Source organism: Chionomys nivalis, chromosome 24, assembly GCF_950005125.1.
Source record: "Chionomys nivalis chromosome 24, mChiNiv1.1, whole genome shotgun sequence".
Lineage (NCBI taxonomy): Eukaryota > Metazoa > Chordata > Mammalia > Rodentia > Cricetidae > Chionomys > Chionomys nivalis.
The window spans coordinates 5745224-5766962 of record NC_080109.1 but is presented as its reverse complement, the minus strand read 5'-3'; the positions used below and the strand labels follow the sequence as shown (position 1 = coordinate 5766962).

Here is a 21739-nt window from a genome sequence, read left to right as displayed (position 1 = left end):
GTCATCAGTGTTTTTGATCTTGGCCATTCTTACAGGTATAAGATGGAATCTCAGAGTTGTTTTGATTTGCATTTTTTCTGATGACTAAGGATGTTGAACATTTCCTTAAGTGTCTTTCAGACGTTTTAGATTCCTCTGTTGAGAGTTCTCTGTTTAGGTCTGTACTCCCCCCACCTTTTTTAAAAAATTGGATTATGTGTTCTTTTGGTGTCCAGTTTCTTGAGTTCTTGTATATTTTGAAGATCAGACAGAGGTCTGATGTGGGGCTGATGAAGATCTTTCCCCAGTAGTGTCACTTCTTATAGGAGCCTGTATCACAGGACCCCTTTTGATTGGTTTGAGGATATCAACTTACCCCAAGCCGAGCCAATTATTTTTTAAAAATGTACTTAAAGTGATTGATTTATTATGTTGTACAAAGTGGGTCGATTCCAGTCCTTTGTTTAACTGAGTCAGATACGGATAGTTCCTTTTTGATAAAAGATGGGGAGTGAAAGCAAGGAGCGAGCAGCAGCTGCATTTCCAAAGGTGCAAGGGTGAGCCCCTGGGAGAGTGGAGCTGGAGCCCGGAGCTATAAATGGAGCAGCAGACCAGCCAGTGACAGCCCAGTCTCTGGGTCTAGTTTGCTCTTGGGCTGCCATTCAGCAAGCATTAGTTCAGAATTTTGTGCCTTGTGTTTTAGGGACCCATAGATGACTGATCTATGAGGGAAGTGAGCTTACTTTCCCATGTGACGCTGAAGAAAATCAAAGTAGGTACAAGAGCAGAAAGGGCTGCCTTCTTCAGCCTTGTCTGTGCTCAACCCTTCTTCAGAACTAGCCTTTCAATCCATTTCCCTTTTCTGAATGTTTGTTGGACACCCAACTTGCCTCCGGGTGCTCAGGTCTCAGGATCAGTTCCCACCTGTGCACCCTTTATCTAATGCCATGTCTTCTGTTGCTATCTCGACATTCAACTCTATCTCATACTTACGCACCCTCTGTTTATTCTTAAGACACCCCAATACCTTGTCTTCCTTTGACTTTTAGGCATGATGCATACACTACGGATGGAGATTCAAGGAGAATCTGTTTCCTATAGATACCCATACATATATACTAGGTACAGGTTTAAAAAATTATCCCTGAGAATTTCACATACATATACAATGTATTTTGATCAAGTCCGTCATTTACTTCCCATCTCTAACTCCTCCTGGAACACCTCTCCATATCCCCTTCCAACTTCATGTCCTCTTCCTCCTCCTCCTCTTCTTGAACATGGGTAACCTAAGACTGCCAATATATCTGTAGTTAGGGGTGGGTCCTTCTAAATATCCCTCTCATCTATGAGGGAACACTAACAGCTTGATCATGTATAGATTAGTGCAGGTGGCCATAGCTCCTGCAAGTTCATGAGTGCAACTCTTCTGTCATGTCCAGAAGACATTATGTTATGGCAAGCCTCTTCCACATCTGGCTCTTAAAACATCTCTGCCCCCTTTTACAATGCTCCTAAGCCTTGGGTCAGGGGCAGGATATGATACAGATGTTTCCTTTGAGTTTGGACACTCTATAATCACTTATTCATTGTACTTTGACCAGTTATGAGTCTCTGTGTTAACTGATGTCTACTGCAAACAAACAACAAACTCTCTGTTGAGGCTGAGAGCTACACCAATCCTTGGGTGTCAAGAGTAGTCACATTCTGGGGTGACATCTGTCAAGGTCAACCCTCTGGGGTTTGCACATTCCAGAGTGGATTAGAAAACTTAGTTTGGAGGAACGAAGACATGAAAGAAATACAGAGACATAGGATAGAACCAGGAGGGCGAGCCAGTGAATACTGAACACGCTTGTTTAGTTTCCATATGCTTATATACCCCAGTTCAAGAAGAGGGAGAGAGAAGGCAAAGACTGCTTTAACAGGACAAAAGGTACAAACAGAATAATTACTTGCTTCAATATTTGAAATATCAAGTTTTATTCAGTTCAATTATTCAATTCAATATTTGAAATATCCTTTAGTTAAGTATTCTGTTTTTTGGCAGGGCAAGTAATGACCACACCTTAGACTAAACATCCTGTAGGTAGCCACTCCCTGGCTCACACCTCTCTCATATCCTTGAAGGAGCAGGAATAGGTCAAGGTGGAAGTGGATCTATCTCTATGAGCCATCTTGAAGTCCAGAACACCAAGTAACTACAACTTAGGTCAGGGTATCTTGTTTGTAGCCACACCTTAAGTCAGGAATCTTGTCAATAACTTTGAAAGAGCAAGAGTAGGTAGGCATAGCTCTCTGACCTTCAGTCAAGGTGACCTTCTGTGGGCCCCCACCCTAGGGTATAAGACTAAGTATTTAAAGGTAGCCTGATACCATGTCCTTTTAGAAAATAATCATAGTAGGTTCTCTCTTTGCATATAACCTCCATAACCTATATAATCTTTATAACCTCCCCAGCAATGGGTTCTTGGCAAGCTTTGCAGGAGAAATTTTCATTCCCTCCTATGGCGTAGGCCTTGATCCAATTATAGAACTCTAGAATAAATCTGAGGCCATTCCTGAGGCCTCTCAGTCTTAGTGCCTCCCCCTCCCCTGGGAACCAGGAACCTGATAATCACCCACGCCTCCACTGGAGCTTTGGGTACTTTCCCAGGAACTCTCCATCCCCTTTCTAGTTTTTCTTCAGTAGACCCAGGTCCTGGAACTGGGGCAAAACAACCTGCAGATGATCTGCAGGTGTTTCTCCTTGTTCAACCAACCCAGCAGTCGCCATAGCAACAACCCATCATAGTTAGCTGACCATTAAACGAGCTAGTCACAATAACTGACAACCCCCCTTTGATTCTGCACTCCCCCTTTGATTCTGTGGTTCTTTTCTTTAAAAATAGCCTGTAACAGCCACTTGGAGTCCTTGGCTTCTCGAATGCTGAGTGACCCTGTCGTGACAGAATTAAAATCCTCTTGCTTTTACATCAACTGTGGTGTGAGAGTGGTCTCTTGGGGCTGCTCCTCCTCAGTGATTGGACTTCAGAGTCCAACACAATCAGAAAGTATCTGGTTACCCCAGTAACATCCATGACACTATTACTCCAGTAGGCATATCCTGCAAGGTTAGTCATTATTGTACCTCTCAGGGTTCACAGCAGTGAAGACTATTGATGATTTTTCTCCCCCAGAAGGCCCCATAGCATCTGTCTGTACTGGGAAAACCAGTCAACAGGGAGGAAGCATGTAGGTTAGTACCATCTCCATACCCTGTGATGAATGTAGATGGTGTCTTCAGTAATAGGATTGTACATCAAGTTCTGGGAGCCAACCAAGAACAATGGCAAGAGTTTGTGATATTTTTAGTAAGCCTGGAACCCTCCCGGCCAACACCAGGAAGGGGAGGCTCTCACACTTGGCACTGGGCAGCTTTTGTTTGAGGCAGTTATTTTAATCGCCCCCCGGAGACTGGTGGCTTTCAGAGAACTCATCTGACAAAGGCAGTGTGTGAGGATCCTGCTGCCTCATGCTGGAGACCTCTGAAGCTTCTTCTCATTGTGGGCTGGACATCTTCTTCCACGTATTTCTGGGGCTTCTTCGGATGGGCTGGCCTGTCTTTGAGTTCTTGAGGTGTATGACACAGTTGTTTCCAGCTCCACCTCTGTCAGCGCCTAGAATCAGCAGCTAGACAGCTCCTGTTAGCTCACATCCTTTGATTTAATCTGTTTATCAAATGTAATGCAATCTCCAACCCAAGCCTAAATTATTTTCATAACTACTTTGGCCACATCGACAACCATAAATTCTCCTTCCCACTTGGCAGCCTTGAGTTTCCATTGCTGGGTATTGCTGGCACTCTGCAGTTATTCTAAATGCCCGAGTCAGCAGTACAGTGCAGCATGGGCAGGGGGCGTCAGCAATCCCCACACTGAAAAAATGCACATTGGTGCTTTGAATTTGGAAATGGTATAGGTATTTACACCACAGAAGTCGGAAAAGACTTGGCAAGTGGCACATTTTTTTTTTCCCCATGTAATCCTAGTTCTGGTGGAGAACTAAGTTACGGGGTCCTAAATGCCAGCCTGGTATCATGCCTGCATGGTATCTCTATGGACGAATACTGGCTAAGAGCAGGGGTGAACTGCCATGGTGGGTAATTCCTAGTCTCCAGACTTTTTTTTTTTTTTTTTTTTTCTTTTTCGAGACAGGGTTTCTCTGTGGTTTTGGAGCCTGTCCTGGAATTAGCTCTTGTAGACCAGGCTGGTCTCAAACTCACAGAGATCCGCGTGCCTCTGCCTCCCAAGTGCTGGGATTAAAGGCATGCGCCACCACCGCCCGGCTCCTAGTCTCCAGACTTTAAAAAGTCTAAAATTAGACTCCTAACACTGCTCCTAAACTCGTCCACTTCTGTGTAAACAGAGAGAGAGAGAGAGAGAGAGAGAGAGAGAGAGAGAGAGAGAGAGACTTTGCCCAAGTCATTAACACGACCTGTGCATTGAATCCATCATCTGTGGACTTGACCTCCAACAAGGGCTCTGTAGGCAAACCTGACAGCCTTGAGTGTCCCTGAGTCCAAGAAATTTGCTCTGTGGTCTGGCTTTGTAGCAGTAATCTATGTTAGGAAGCCTGGGCACGTTTGGACAGAAACACTATTTCCAAACTTGGTGAGATGCAGAGATGACTTCGTCTAGTAACAGTGACCTGATTTTCTCCTAGTAAAGGATGGCTTGAGCATTGACGGATGTGGCTAGGACACAGAGAGGTTGGTGGGGTGGAGTAGGGTGGTGATGGGAAGCATTTGAGACAGTTTAGTTGGCCTAGAACTCACTATGTAGTCTAGGCTGACTATAACACAATCCTAATTAGTCTTATGAAATGAAAACCTAGAGTCAGATATTAGGGGTGAAAGCTGGAAGATCAGAGAAGCAGAGCAGCCAGTTAGAGAGTTCTTACCTCTCTGAAGGCTCAAACCAAAGTGGACAAGAACCTGTCTCTATAAATCCTCACGCTGAATCCTGAGATCCTGTCTCCAACCGCCTAATATTCTCTCTGCCAAGCCATTTCCTGTCTCTATCTCCCTAGTGCTGGGATTAAAGGTGTGAGCCACCACCACTTGGCTCTGTTTCTCTTTTAGACAGATTTGAATCTCAGGTAGCCTGGTTGGCCTTGAACTCACAGAGATCCACTTGCCTCTATCTCCCGAGTACTGGAATTAAAGGTGTGTGCTACCACTGTCTGGCCTCTTTGGCTAACTAGTGGTTTAGCTCCACGCTCTGATCTTCAGGCGAGCTTGATTTGTTTAAGCACAAACAAAATCTCAGCACAGCTGACTTTAAAATCACAACAATTCCCAGCCTCCAAAGTGCTGGGATTATGGATGTGAACAACAATGACTGGAATTCTTTCTCTTTCCCCTTTGATAAGGCCAGGATTGCAAACCAAATAAACAGATAATAATTTAAAGAAGCAATATAAAAGTTACTTGGTTTGCTTGGTTTAAAACGTTGCACTAAGAGAAACATACTGACAGAAAAACCAGTCAGTGGGAGCCTGACGATCTACTGCAGCTCATTGCCCCTCCCTGCTGTACTGTTTACTGGCCCTGTTCCAGCCCTACATGGGCCTGGCTTTGCCTCAATCTTTAGCTCTCTGCCCCTTGCCCTGTTTCGGGATTCAATACCCCTTTTCTGGTGACTTGAGGAGCTTTTCTCGTTATGGCTGTCATACAGATATGTCTTCTATGCTAACGAGGTCACAGGATAACAGATTTTATCTTAGAATTGGGGCCCGGTCTGTAGTGAAACCTTCTATGAATCAGTTCTGCATTGTTGCAAATAAGACCAATCAGCATTTGGTGCTGGGTCATTTCTTGGAACACATAGCTGCTGCCATTGTCCCCTCAGCTCACCACACAGCAGTGCCCTCTCAACAGGTGCTAAGGGTGTGCAGCTCCAACCAGAGCGTCGTTACCATTCTAGAGAATCCTTGAACTGGTGGGAGCTGCCTCCTCCACAGTGGCTAAGGGCTCCCTCCTCTCTGGTTTGTCTATCTGGAGGAGCTTTCAGATCCCGGTGTTTTGCAGGGTGGAGCTGTGGGGGAAAGATTAACTTGGAACAAAAGGCCTAGCTCTCTTAGGATGGCTTCTACTCTGGTGTTAAGAAACACCAGTTAAAAGTCACCTTCCCCCAATTATTCCATGGCCTCTACCTCGTGACTTTGCATCTTTAGTTAATTCAAGCATTAAAAATCGTTCTGAATCTCAAACCGAAGCATTAATTCCAGAAGAGAGCGTTGATGCATCTTCTTGGACAAGGTGTCACCCTATGTATCATCAGATATACCCCCTCCCCCTTATGACTTGCATCTTTTCTGGTTAATAGACCTTGAGACATAAAATACAGGTAGGATGGAGCGCCTTCCTTCCTCTCATCAAGTTGCATTGATGTGAGGCTCCAGACAGAGGCACCGGATTCTGTTTCCATGGCAACTGCTTCACTGCCTAGGGGGAAAACAGGACAGCAATTGAAGTCTGTGTTAATGGCAGCCCTAAAAATAATCAGTAATGTGTTGAAATGAAACGAAAGACGTAGGAAATAATAGATAAAATTAAATCCCTGCAATGTGGGGCTGAACAATGAGATGCTGGGCAGATCTCATAACCACTCTCATATGCTCCAAGGTGAACAGAGACAGTGGTGATGGGTGTGCTTGAAGGAGAATCGATCATTCTTTTATTGGATCACTTATTCAGGAAACTGCTAAGTAGATCTGAGCCTTGAGTCAGCAGTGGCTTGATCCTGGGCTCTTATAGTTTTATGGGGTCAATAGACGAGGAAAGTTACCATAATTATTACAGATGTCTTGCCCGCTATCCAGTAGCCATTCTAAACGTTTCCACTGGGTCTGACCATGCCCAGCTCCAGGGACAACTCAAAACAATTTATAGCATTTTATTAGTTTAGTTAAGGCCGCTGAGCTAAGGTGGAAGGCTGCCAGGTACTCTTATCTATGAGATTGACTTCTGCTTGAAGCTCTGAGATCTTGTTTGGTGCTTGGAGAATGTTTTCATAATCTTCATTTTTCCTGAACATCAAAAGGATACATTTAATATCTGTCACTCCTGGCAGCTACTTTGTGACTAAGGGGAAAGGAAGTCTGAGAAGGAAAACAGCTCTCAGGCAAGGAAAATGCCAAGGGAATTACAGAGATGGGCTGGAAAGATGGCTCAGGAGTTGTGAGCACTGGCTGCTATTCCCCAGGACTTGGGATCAACTCCCAGCACCCACATGGTGCCTTACAACTGTCTGTAGCTCCAGTTCCAGGGCGTTTGACACCCTCTTCTAGAATCTGTTGGCACCAGGCATGATCATGGTATACATACACACAATGCTGACAAAATACTTATACACATAAAATAAAAAATCTAAATAAATAAATAAACAAATTAACAAGAAACATGAGATGAGATGAGCTGCTTGGAAACTTCTGGGTAACCTTTTGCTACCACCAGCAAAATTATTTCTGTAGCAGCTTGGGTAGAGATTTCCTGTTTTCTGTTGCTTGAAACTAAACAAACAAACAAACAAATCATCCCACCGACAAGTAACTTCCTGCCATCGAATAACTTCCTCCATATGAACAGAGAATTCAGGTTCAGCTTTGCTGTTGGCTCAGCTCCTGATTGCCCAATTCTCCGGAATTGCTAGTCCTAGCAAAATGGGCCAGGTGTTTTGTGGAAAGATGAATAGATGGACATACAGATAGCCAGCCTCTCTCTCTCTCTCTCTCTCTCTCTCTCTCTCTCTCTCTCTCTCTCTCTCTCTCTCTCTCTCTCTCCTCTCTCTCTCTCTCTCCTCTCTCTCTCTCTCTCTCACACACACACACACACGCATACACACTTGCATACAATGCATGCATGCACGCATACACACTCCCCATTTATAGAGGCTTGGATTCAAATGCTCCTCAGTTGCACTTTTGAGTTTGTTGCACAGGTAGCCCTCTTGGCTTAGAGGTCAGTCTGTCTAGGGCCTAGTGGTGTGTCTGGGTGGAGGCTATGGAGAGAGTGAGCCACTGGCACTATCTTATGCTTGCCTGGCCACCAAGAAGAGCCACTTGTGGGGCCAATCTAGTATCTGGATCTTTCCTTCAGTTCATTTTGGATAGACATTTGTTTTCAGTAGGTTTTAACATTTCAACCAGTCTTCAGATTAGGAGCAGTAAGACACAAAGGCTACGTGGGATTTGCCCATTAAAATGTCTTGTTTCTTGAAGCATTTCACTGAATGACTTCACCCAACCAAGGCATCGTCTTAACCTTTGTTTTGCCGCACTTATTTTAACGTTGACATCTCTAGGGAGTGCGCATTAACTTTAAGGTGTTTCTCTTTAACCGGTGTCTGGCTGTATCAAGTCCCTTCCACTTGGAATTCCAGCCTCAGTTTCATGGTATTGCTCATCTGTTGAAATCCCTGCATTGGATTCTTCTGTCTGCTGTGGTCTGAGGTCCTGTGAAGCTTGTCTGGCACATGGGAAGATTTGAGTGTAAAGGGTTGGTGGAGGCTGATATGCAAGTAAACTCTTAGGTTCATCTTAGGTCCCATTCTCTCAAGTAGCCCCTCAGACCAAAGCTTCATAAACAGCTGTTGTAGTCTGCTTCTTTGCTGCTGTGGCAAAGCTCCATGATCAAAAACAAGCCAGGGAGAGAAGGGTTTGTTTTATCTGACAGCCTCCAGTCCACCACGAAGAGAAACAAAGGCAGGCATTCAACACAGGGACCCGAATGAAGCACAGACCACAAGGAACGATGTTTACAGACTGGCAGGCTGGATCTCCATGGCTTGCCCAGCCTTCTTAATGCAATCAGAAGCACCTTCCCAGAGGGGTCACCATGTACTATGGGTTGGGCCCTTCCACATCCATGTTCAATCAAAAAAATGCTCCATAGACTTCCCAGCAGGCCAGTGATGGAAGCATTTCTCAACTGAGATCCCCACTTCCAAGATGGGTCAAGTTGGCAGATGGCTGATCAGCACAGCTCCCTTGCTTGACTCTCTCCTGAGATGGATGAGATGGTTGTTTTCTTCCTGGATTCTTTTCACCATAATTTGGAAGATGCCCTTATGATAATTCTGAGGTTACGACTTCTCCATGTAAGTCCCTTGGACAGGACTTCAGGTGCTCAGTGTTACTAGATATTTGATCGTCATTGCCTGCAGAGGTTTATAATTTTAAGGTTATTTTTAGTAGATTTAGTTTGTTTGTTGTTGCAGCAAGGTGCTTCATGTGCTGATTCACTTACTCCTCACACTGACAGGAGCTTTAATTAATAATAGTAAAATTGGTATTGATAATATTTTACTTTTATTGTCATCAATCATCATTGTATTGGTAACTGTGCATGTGTGTGTGTACGTGTGTGTGAGATACACATTTATGAGTGTTCATATACATGTGGAGGCCAGAGATTAACATCAGGTACTTTCCAAAGTCAGTTTTCTACTTTATGTTTTGAGAGGTGGCCTCTCCCTGCACTTGAAACACACTGATTGGCTACAAGGAGCAGGAAAAGACTTTCAGGGATCCTCCTGTCTCTGCCCTTACAGTGCTGGGTGGGATTCCAGGCATCCTCCTGTCTCTGTCCCTACAGTGCTGGGATTCCAGGCATCCTCCTGCCTCTGCCCCTACAGTGCTGGGATTCCAGGCATGTGCCACAGCACCTGGCTTTTTGGGGATCTGAGTTTGGGTTTTCATGCCCACCCAGCAAGCCCCTTACTAATGAAGCCATCTCCCCAGTTCCTGTTCTGACTTAGTAGAAGTGTGTCCCATTTAGCTCAAAAGCCCCGAATTATTTGGAAGAAATGCTTCAATTTCTGCTTTCCCATTTAGTGTCTTTTTGTGACAAAGATTCCTGATTTCAGTTACGTTTCCAAGGTGTTAACTATAGCTTCATGCAGATTACCACCGACTACTTCTAATTCTAAAAGGCAAAAATTACCCATGATTTGAATCCAAAGTAGCATGGAGAATATACTCCTGATTAGAAGACAGAACAGCAAAGCAAATTCTAATATGTCACATTAGCAACTTCTGACGCCCATGTCATGAACCTGAAATTGTGTGCTGATCACGGGCCTTGCCTATGACTTCTTCTTACAGTCTGTCTGGAGTTTAGCCATTGCGAGAAAAGGGGAATAAACGAATAAGCTCCAGCAGCCTGCCAAACACTGTGATTTCCATGTAAAGTGTTATTTAGTTTTAGAACCGCCCCCGTGAGCTAGAAAAAAAACCAGCCTAGTTTTTCAGCTGAGGAAACTGAGTAGAATTTTCCCAAAGCACCAAGCCGAAGCAAGCATCTTTGTTTACAGATTCTTCAACCTAACCTAATGAGATGCAAATTGGCAATCATAAACGATATTGCCTACCTCTGTATTGTGAGCAATTGGCGTGAATGTGAAAGGAGGAATTGCCTCTAAGCTGGTGATCACTGCGGCCAAGGATGGCTCCGTCCTTCAAAGGACTGGAATCTGACGTGTTATCCCCTGTGGACGGACAACGAGGGTGGGCTGCAGCTGGGAAAAGCCTGCTCCTTCTTCTGAAGACACTCTTCTTCTGTACCTTCCCTACACGTTCCTGTTTTATTTTAGGACACGTGCCAGGCTTCTCCTAAAAAGCTTTTGGTGTCAGTACAAGTTACTAATCATCCCTGAGCAGGAATGACTTGAATTGCAGACTGTCACTCCCCTGCATGAGATGAGTTCAGTGGCACCTCTCAATAAAGCTCCTAATTGTGTCTCAGGAGTGTCAAATCTTGTCACGCATAGGTTTGTAGCCCTGTCTGTTCTGGTTACTACACATAAGCCTTCTCCATGCATGTGTTCTGTCTGTGCAGCTGCTTAAGGGGAAGTCACCGCTGCCTCTGCTGCACGGCTGTCCCTGGTGCCGCTGCTACATGGCTGTCGCCGTTGTCTCTGCTGCACGGCTGTTCCTGGTGCCGCTGCTGCATGGCTGTCGCCACTGCCTCTGCTGCACGGCTGTCTCTGCCGCTGCTGTTCCCTACAGTATGATGTGGTCCACCCATAGATGCTGTCTTGCTATGCTCTCCCAAAGCAGACAGCATACAGAAGTTCCTGAGCAGCTCTGCAGAGAGCTCTCAGATCCCATGTCACATCTCCTCAGCAAAAACCCACGTGTTGCTGTGTCTCATCACGTCTCAGAACACCCCCATCAGAGTCTTTCTATGGCTATACCTCCCATGACGCTATTAGGGCTGCAGAAGGAAGAATGGGTGGGTGAGCAAGGCTTGTGATCTCTCCCGTGCTGCCTTTCCTAACCTAGTGTTTCGATGGGTGCACAAAACATGTGTGTACAGTTACACATGCACACATGGGATATGCTGCGCACATTGGAATCATAGAAGTTTCGTACTTTTGTCTCCCTGCACTTATATGGTTTTATAAAATGAAGCATTTCTAGTATGCCAAATTTAATGTAGCATAGTTAAGAGACCTTCCTTCCTTCAAATACAATCCCATGGTGTTTTTTTTTTTTCCATAGTATAAACTGTGCCCGAGGCAAGGTGAGACAATTTGAAATTCCGGTCTAATTTCTTGCTAGGGACTCGTGTTGAGCCAACTTTGGCCAATCTTTACCTACTTTTGAAGTGCAGATTGACTTTTGCGTGTTTCTGTTCAAGATGAGGTTGTCCTGGGGCCAGCGTGTAGATGCTGGTTCTTTCTCATGTGTGGTCTGCCGGCAGGGCTGGGGGCAGCGCATCGAAGACTCAGTGCTCACTGATGAAACAGAAACAGTTGGTTAGATTCCCTGAGTGTTTTGGTAATAGGTAAGGTAGCCTTCAATTAATTTACCAGATTCTTTTTTTCCCTGATGGGCCGGAGGGGTGGCTCAGTGGATGGGAGTACTGTTTTTTTTCCCCTGATGGGCTGGAGGGGTGGCTCAGTGGATGGGAGTACTGGTTTTTTTTTCCTGATGGGCTGGAGGGGTGGCTCAGTGGACGGGAGTACTGGTTTTTTTTTTCCTGATGGGCTGGAGGGGTGGCTCAGTGGACGGGAGTACTGGTTTTTTTTTTTCCTGATGGGCTGGAGGGGTGGCTCAGTGGACGGGAGTACTGGTTTTTTTTTTCCTGATGGGCTGGAGGGGTGGCTCAGTGGATGAGAGTACTGGTTTTTTTCCTGATGGGCTGGAGGGGTGGCTCAGTGGACGGGAGTACTGTTTTTTTTCCTGATGGGCTGGAGGGGTGGCTCAGTGGACGGGAGTACTGGTTGCTCTCGCATGGAAGCCAGGTTCGATTTCCAACACCTACGTGGTCACTCCCATCCATCTGTCACTTCAGTTTCGGAGGATCTGATGCTTTCTCCTGACCTCCGTGGACAGCGGATATATACATGGTGCGTATGCACAGCAGTCAAAACACTCATAAAGTAAACATCTAAAAATAAATAAAAACCTTTATGATAACTCTGAAGTGAAGAAAATGCTAATCATTCTAATATTCACAAATCATATAAATATAATATTGAGGGGGTAAAAATAACAACCTTATAAGTTTTTATTGTTTCAAACCTTAGTTAAGTTGGCTATTACACATTTGGGGAAGGTTAAGATAGGGTCTCCCTGTATAGCTCTGATTGTCCTGGAACTTGCTGTGTAGACAAGGCTGGCCTTGAACTCATAGAGATGCCTCTGCCTCCCAATGGCTGGGAATCAAAGCATGTGCCACAACCCTTGGCTGCTGCTATAAACTTTATGTGCTGTGGTCTGTACAAGCAAACATGTCTGTTAATCCCGCAGGGCCATTCTAACACACCATTTTGAAGAGGTGGTAACACATTCCTAGGGAAACGAGGCTAAATGGATTATGGCAAGGGCAAGACATGTCTTTACTGTGGAAAGGCAAGGAGCCTCTTTTTGCTCTTAATCAGGTTTAGCCACATATAAAGGAAAGCAGATCCAAGAAAAGGAGACATCAGGCATTTCATCCCCAGGAAATACGGTTACACTGTCTCTTGTGTATGTATGAGGCTGTAAGCTGTGACAGCCACTGTCAGTGCACAGGTTTATGAGGACAGCTCTGAGGAGACAGGTTCTGCTCAAGTGTTTATTCAACTGCAAGTCAACCTAGACAGGTAGCTCAGTAGGAATGGCATCTACGAGTGCCTTCCTGTGCTGTCCAGAGATGCACAGATGTCCACAAGACAATGTAAAAGATGGAATTCATTTTGCACACAATTTAAGAGAAAGATAAAGAGTGAAAAGCGCTATTAAGACAATTACAAGCTGGTCTGGTGGCTCACACTTGTAATAGGAAGATTACTGTGCATTCCAGGCTATCCTGGGCAATAGTGAGATTCTGTCTCAAAATAATAATGAGACCACTACCAACCAAATAATGGCATAACTAACAAAAGCATAAAAAACCCCATGTAGTAAGATCCTGTCTTAAAAGAAGGTTCAATAAAAACAAAGACTATTATCAACCAAATAACAATAACAAAACCATAAAAAAACCCCATGAAAGCCACCTTCCTTAGTGCCAGCTCAACATCTGCACTACAACCTTTGAAGAACAATGAAGATGAGAGGTCTTCAGTTTCCTGACATTGCGGCCTGGCACTATCCAGGCTCTATCCAGGCCTGTTGTGAGACACCCAGCAAGTGTGAGACATCTCCACGTGGGAAGCAGGCGTGAGGCTGCAGCAGGACTGCGGTTGCAGAATAGTGGGGCATCCTAGATGCTAAGAGGATGGTGAGCCAGCATTAGGGACCCAGCGGGAGGAACCGTGAACATCCATTCTTAGGGTCTTCAATGGAACAAGCAAGGGTCAATGAAGGAAAGGGAAGGCTTAGTGAGGGTGTTTCCAGGGAGAACCCCTCTGCCTTCTCCCCCGTTTTTGCAGATATCTTTCAGGAGGTGGGGTGGCGGGGGGAGCTTGAGCTCCCAGGGGCACCCAGTGATGCACACCTAACAGGAGAGAGAAGGAGAATGCGCTGGTGGGAGATTGAAGCCTATGCAGGATCTAATTTGAATCTAGAATTGTTCCAAGGTGAAGGCAAAGCAACCTTCACCATATTTGGATGATACAGTTGGAATTCTTAGAACCTACTCTTTTTTTTTTAAAGATTTATTTATTTTATGTCTGAGTGCTCCATCTGCATGTACACCTGCACACCAACAGAAGGCATCAGATCCCACTCTAGATGGCTGTGAGCCAGCATGTGGTTGCTGAGACTTGAACTCAGGACTTCTAGAACAGCTCATGCACTTAATCACTAAGTCATCTCTCGAGCATCGAATCTACTTCTTTTTTAAGCTTGGCTCCCTTGTATATTACTTTTAGGAAGAGAAAATATTTCAGGCACAGAGTTTATTAGTATCTCTGATAATAATCATAACTTTGAGCACCACACATGCCTTAGTTATATTGCAACAGGTTTTTCACTGCTCTGATTTCAGCTTGCCGCAAGTCCCACACTACCCGATGACATCCCTCTTCTTGGTTTCAGCAGAGATCTTGAGTCATGGGTGGCAGGGGCTTCCATGTTCTGAGATGAGGTGTGGATTCCCACATGGGGACAGTTGGGTAAACGAAGGGTGCGTGCAGCTGGTCACTATTCAGTTGTGTCCCTTATGAGACGTGGGTAAGGAAGCCAGTTTGTTGGGCGTGTGACATGCTGCCTTAGTGAACAATCTGGAGGTTCTCTATATTATTATCTGCACACACACTTATTTATATATGTACTTGTTTTTGTAATATATATTTACACACTACACACACACACACATATAAAATAACTTTTGTATAGCAGTGGGCTGATGGATTTCAGAGTGTGAAGAGACATCAACAGCCATCTAGAGAGGCATTAATATTGTCACTTCTGAAGAGACTGCAAGATGCCCATTCGAGGGCAGGGTTACATACACCCCATGCCCAGGGAACTGCTCAGTAGAGTCTACAGTGTCAGAGGGGAGCTTTTCTGCTCTTCTTCCTTCATCTGCTGCTCTTGGACACTGGGATAGCAAGGGCCAGCTTAGCATGCAGTGGGAAGATAGATGGATCTAGGATGCACTCGTTATACGTGATTCAACTCTAAAATAAAATCAAAAGATTTTGACTGTGTTATAGATTTGCATATTTTAAAAAATATATAGATTCATCTAGGATTGACAATGGCTGGCAAACTTTAACCTCCTTCCTCCTACGCCCCCGGTGTCGCTAGAGGAGTTGGAAGAAGTTGACAAGGCCCCAGGTCAGGTGTCACGGGCAGTGGAAGGAATGATTTCTGATCATATCGAATGAACCTCATTGGTTGTATTAGTTTTATTTTACCACGTAAACAATTTCTCATGCCTGTTCCAAATTCTATACTCGTATCTTGGCACAACAGGATTTGGTGCCACGGGCCTCAGTGGAAGATTCTTTGAGAAATTCAGTAAGGTGTGGACAGGAGGAGATGAAGACAAATATCACCAGCTCTTCCCTGTGGTCCCTTTCATCACTCCGTCTCCTTTAACAACACAGGAAGTTCTCGGGATGAACACTGTTGTACAGCTGTTGGATGTGGAATGAGAAACAGAATTAGACAGGTGTGAGTATGCGCCACAGCGAGACGGGAGCACCATGTTTGCTTCCTTCCTAGCCCATCCTGTGCTAACCACATTCCTTAGCCTCTGATAGCCCTCCTTGGGACTCAAAGAGGAGGAGGATGAATTGTTCTTCCCTAGTAATGACCATTATTTTGAGGTCAGGGAGGAGTCAGGCCAACTTAGCAAGCACACACAACTTTTATCTGCTTCCCAGGCACCGGTACAGTTGCCTGTAAGATGTCTGGAAGAGGCTTCTGCCGAGTGTTTGCTTGACACTTTTTAATTTAATAGTTTATGTTGTTAAAAACAGGTCTTAAGATCACCCACATGATGGCAAGAGTGCCATCATTAAGCTACATGGCAGCCCACGGCTTTCATTGGCAGAGACTTCGGCCAAGTAATTTTTTGAACACGTAGAAAGCACAAAATAGCTATAGGAAGCAGCTCAGCCGCTGACCCCTCTCAGAAAGTTCTGATGTAGTCTCTAGACCATGGAGTATGTGCTTTAAGAATTTGGGGAGCATAAAGGAAATGATTCCAGTGTTTAGCCAAAGCCTGTCAGAAAGTCAAGGCTACTGTCCATTTCGGAATCGTTTTATCTCTTTTTATCAGGGTACCAGAACTTCTAAAGAGGAGAAAAGTTTGAGAAAGAGAACTTCTCAGCTTTTTTTTGTTTGTTTGTTTTTTGTTTTTGCATTATTAACACAGTGTTTTAGGATTAGACAGTACCATATTCTGATCTGCTCACTTCCTGTCATCACGACCTTTTCCCTAAAGGGAAAACCACCCCTGTCCCATCATAGGTGGCTTCTTGTTTGACTCTGTACTGCAAAAGCAAGGAAGCAAAGCCCAGTGAGACCCCAAGGTCGTGGGCTCCTGCCTTTGTGCCAGGACATGCAAATGACCCAGGCCAATCACTAACCTGTTTTTAAAAGACCTCCAATCAGAAGGAGTCCAGGCGTCTTCCTGTGCTGTTGCTGGTTGTAGCTGCTCACCCCCAGTGCCTTCCAATCTCCTACCCTCTTATCTCAGGCTTCCTTTTTCCTCCTCACTTCCAGGGGCCCCCTTCTTAGCCTGGTCTCTGCTTCCTGGCCGCCAGTTCCCAGAATTGGTGGGAGACAAGTGTTAGCCGGCAAACAGTCCAGAGGGAAGGTAAGTCGCAGGGCCTGGTCCTCCGGCGTCTGGTCCCCACCTCCATAGGGTCAGGCAAGGGTCGGCGGCTCTCCTCCTTTTACAAGGCATTTATTTGGCAGGGAGTGGGCTCTCCACCAACCTCAGCAAACACTTCAGATCCCTTCAGCTTCCCCAAGGCTGACATTCCTGTGTTGCTTAGCAAGTGGGACACTAGGGGGCTCCCAGGAGTCGGAAGAGGCAGAAAGTTGTTTGAATGAAAACTGACTCCACTCCGGGACTGTGTTTTGAGAAATTCAAAATTTAAATTTTATTTTTATTTTTTTTTTAGTCATCTTTAAAAAGAACCCCACGTGCCTGAAAACTGCAGCAGCTGGTTTACAAATCGTTTTGCTTCGCTGTCCGGAGGCGGCAGCTTTTAGGGCTGAGCTGAGATGTTTGAAAGGTGGAGCCCCGTTGACCATGAGCTATGGTCTCCTTCCCTGCCGCAGCCTTGCAAAGTTCTGTGCCTTAGGGTCAGAGGTTCCATTGTTCCTGGAGCTGAGCATGGGGCCAGCGGTGTAAGTAAAGAGGTCTTTTCTTTTTAAACCAGTTTCTTCCTCTTTTTAAACATGAGGAGAGAGAGAAGAAAAAAAATCATGGGGATTCTTTTCTTTCATTCTCTCTTTAGTGGAAAGAAAAAATAAAAATACTTGGATTTGTGTGTGTGTGTGTGTGTGTGTGTGCTTGTGTGACACACATAGAGAGAAAATATAAATGTTCCTCTTTCCAAGTTTTACAGACGCTAAAGACTATTAAATACCAATGTAAGATATTAGAACATATTATAGGGACAAACTGGGGCATTTCACTTAAAGAGAATATGTTTAAATGTGAACTCACTACTTGGTGTTTTTGCCCAAGCAGTTAATATATATCTTATAAAAAAAAAATAAGGGTGCTTATACAATTTTTTAGATGTGTTTATTATTTGTCTTATTATTTCTGAATCACACAAAGGGGGTGTGAAGAGGAGCCCAGGTCGATGTTGTTTCACTGCTTCGCTTCCCAGTCAGGTGTAGTGGTTTTAGCCCTGAGCCAGCACCTACCCTTCGCAGCAGCTTGTTTTCATTAAAGTGAAATCAGGCTCACAGCGATCTCGTTTCCATGTTTGAAACTTTTACAGCAAACTCGGTAGTATTTATGGAAGGAAAGGGTTACTCTCCTCTTTCCTCTCACAGAGGAACTGAAATGGGTTGAAATCGTGACTCAGTCAACTTTGTTTCCATTCATCCGCAGAGGCAGCCTTCCTTTCTCCTGGGGAAGGCAGACAGGAGTTTAAAAGGCCGGTGCCCGGTGCCCCAAGCGGTCCCAGCGCCAGGAGCGACCCTTCTCTTTCACCTTTAGCCTATTGGAGACCACTTAGATATTGAAGCGGACTGGACGACTGGATTCAGGAAGCCATGAATCATGTCATCAGAAACGAGCTGCAGACTTTAAACTCCGTTCAGCATGTGGAAGCGGCAGAGAAATGACCTGTCCAGACAAGCCGGGGCAGCTCATAAACTGGTTTGTCTGCTCCCTCTGCATCCCTCCAGTGTGTAAACTCTGGAGCAGCCGGCGTCCCAGGACCAGACGGAACCTCTTGCTGGGCACTGCCTGTGCCATCTACCTGGGTTTCCTGGTGAGTCAGGTTGGCAGGGCCTCCTTCCAGCATGGGCAGGCCACTGACAGAAGCCCACCCCACAGCCGCGACATCTCCAAGGTATCCTTCCCTGAGATCCCCCTGGATGGTACCCTGGCCCCTCCAGATTCACAGGGCAATGGGAGCACACTGCAGCCCAACGTGGTGTACATTACCCTACGCTCCAAGCGCAGCAAGCCTGCCAATATCCGTGGCACGGTGAAACCCAAGCGCAGGAAGAAGTATGCCTTGGCATCTCTAGCCCCTGGTCAGGAGGCGCTGGTTAAACCATCCTTTATCCTGCAGGAAGTTGCACCGGCAGCAGACGCTGAAGTACCTGGCTATGATCAGGGCTCCCTGACGAAGGTTGAAGAACGACCCTGGAGGATGCTGCGTGGTCCTGGGATCAGAACTGGGGGTTCAAACTTGCGGCAGCCTAGGGCGCGAGAGAGCAACATTAGGATTTACAGTGAGAGCGCCCCCACATGGCTGAGCAAAGAAGACATCCGCAGAATGCGCCTGCTGGCTGATGGTGAGGTGACGAGCATCCTCCCAGCAGTTTCAAAGAGTGGTGCCCCCTTGCTGGTGTTGGAAGGGAGCACCTCAGGCTCTGTGCCTGGCTGCGGGCCTAGCGCCTGTGGGCTGCTCAAGCAGCCCCTGGACATGAGTGAAGTGTTTGCCTTCCACCTGGACAGGATTCTGGGTCTCAATAGGACCCTGCCATCTGTGAGTAGGAAACCGGAGTTCATCCAAGGTAACAGATTTACTAGCTTCTTATTTGCAGCTGTTGGGGATTTGGGAATCATTTTCTCTTTTTCCCTCACCCTCTCTAAATGATTTTTCCCCACCCACACTTCCCATTTGGACAGCAGCAGCAGCGCTGTTTTACCATATGCGTGGCATTCTTTCACGCAGTCTGGTGATGTTGGAGTTCCAGCCAATGGCTGTGCGGGGCATGTGGGACTAAGCCTACACTGAGCAGTCTTTGCTCTCCATGTCCCTCACTGCACGTTTTCGTGGCATATTAAATCTAATTCAAGCCAATGACAATTTGCACGATGACAAGAAGCCAGGGTGGAGGCACAGGATTTGCTGACGGCCCTGCATATTGTTAGTGTCCTATGGGAACTTCCTTCCAAGGATGGTTTAAAGAGTAAGGGGGTGTAGCGGGACCGGAGAGATGACTCAGTGGTTAAGAGCGCCCAATGCTCTTGCAAAGGACTGGAGGTGGAGTCTTGTTCTCCACACATACATGGCGGCTCTCAACCGCCTGTTATTCCCGTACAAGGGTATCCAATATTGTCTTCTGACCTCTGCAGGCACCACGAATGCACGTGGTACACTTGGCACACGTGAAAACAAAAACTTCTATACATAAAATAACGATTCAATAATAAAAAAAAGAGTAAGAGGAAACAGTTATCTTTCCTCAGTTAATAGTCTTTGCCAGAGTTTCAGACAGAACTGATCACGTAAGAGTCAACACAATGACTTTCCCTCTCACCAATGGAGTCAACTTCTTTTTCTAATATATAAAGAAAATAAGACAAAGTCATTGATGTACGTAGGATGTATACTAACTAGCCATGTGATTTCTTTAAATTCCATGTTTTATGGAGCACGATTTTCAAAATCGTGTCTTCCTGGAACACAAAGGTAGTGTCTAGGCGCGTGGCTGCTAACTGAAGTTCGGGGTCACAGTGCTGGTCCGTGGGGATGATGATGCCACAGAGACGACACTCTTTGAATAAGGATGCCACCGCAGGGTTAGAATCTGAAGTACCCTCAGTCAGTGACCTGTGTCGGAACGTAGAGTAATCCATACGTCACAAAATAAATCCAGGCTGAAATGTTAGCGTATCTCTCAAGCTTCCCCAGCTATGGAACGGCAAGGCTGTCCACTTCATGCAGCTGCTCCCATGTGGAAAACAGTCCCTGGCACAAGCTAAACCTTCAGTAAGTGTTGGCTGTGGCTGCTAGTACACCAAGTACTCAAAGTCCCAAGTTCTCTGAGTTACTTTGAGCCTTCAGCCCTCAAAGGTCATTTTCTCTTGTGAGGAAAAAAAAATAACCTAGCAAACTCTTTCTCTTGACTCTCCCTGATTCGTGCCAAGAGCTCTCTTAGATATTTCATACTCTGCCTTGGGTTTCGATGTTATTCCAAAGCTAAGATTCAGTAAAACTTGTAAGGACCAATACGGCCAACTGGGGGACCCCTCCGTGTCCTTTACTGCATTGTTAAGATATCGGCAGCTGTGTTCCTTGCCTAATACGCACAAGGCCCTTATTCAATCCAAATCACCAAATAAATAAAATATCAGTAATATATGATATGTGGAATTGGTAGTAAATTATGATAGACAAGGTGCTAAATGTGCTATAGGCACTTTGTAATGCCTAAGTGAATGTATCTTAGTGTATTTGACCTTGACAGATGTGGGGACAGAAAGTGGTAGAAAACCCTGTTGGCAGAAAATTCCTTCCTGTTCCTGGAATTCCTTCATGAGAACTCTTTCCTTTGTTGAAGTTGTCTACAAAATCTGTTATCTAAAATCCCAGGATCTTCCCATATCTTGAGAAACCAACACCCACCCTTGGGCACATCCTGCTGTCATTTCCTTAATAAAACACAACTTAGTTTTATAAAAATAAATGAAACATAAAATGATTTTTTTCAGTAACATTTAACTTGTCATCTATAAAGACCCTAGTGTTGACACTAGGGCTAACACAATTGAGTTGTTCGCCATGTGCATTAGACCATTCACTACCCTGCACCTGGCATCATGGTGCTCATGGGAAATCCCATACAAGGACAGAAAAGCCACACCCCCAGCTCCTATTACTTCTGTTGTAATCAAGGATATTCAGAAGCTATAAAAGGTTATGAATTTTTCACCAAGCCACATGACTAGTGACTAGTAGAGATGGAACTTGTTCCTGTTTCTTCACTGTCTAATTCTTCCCCGGGTTTCTTCTGTAAACCAACACCATATTTTAAATACTATCTGGCACAGTTATGGGATAACAATCAAACTGTACACATTTAGCATGACATTTTCTGATCGTGCTGCTATGTCAACATGTTTATCTTCTTTTTCAGCTCAATAATATAACTGTGATAATGTCTTTGCTCAGGGGAAGAAGTATTGATGCTCCACTCTGGGCATGGTGGCACTTACTTTTACATGCAAGCTAAAATTCTAATGTTTAACAGTGTGAACGCATGCATATAAAAATATACTCGAACACGTCAATTTGTTTTTTTTTTTTCTGCCTCTCTTTTCTTACACAAGACTTTCAAATTATTGCAAAGGTCATCAGATGTTTTGTGGTGTTGTGCTGATATTTTCAGATGACTTTTGAAAATAGAC

The 21739-nt window shown here is 45.1% G+C and overlaps 1 protein-coding gene across 2 annotated transcripts in view; it reads left to right on the top strand.

Moving 5' to 3' along the window:
- The first annotated feature begins 16571 nt into the window (after positions 1-16571).
- Positions 16572-21739, top strand: part of Gask1b (golgi associated kinase 1B) — a 38709-nt gene continuing 33541 nt past the window's right edge. Inside the window, exons 1-2 of one of the 2 annotated variants that reach the window (XM_057757153.1) lie at positions 16572-16723; positions 17981-19119. In XM_057757153.1, coding sequence (XP_057613136.1) covers positions 18213-19119 — 907 coding nt within the window. In that variant the 5' untranslated portion in view covers positions 16572-16723; positions 17981-18212. Of the gene's footprint in view, positions 16724-17034; positions 17263-17980; positions 19120-21739 lie in introns of those variants that run through there. The other variant, XM_057757152.1, reaches the window with a different exon arrangement.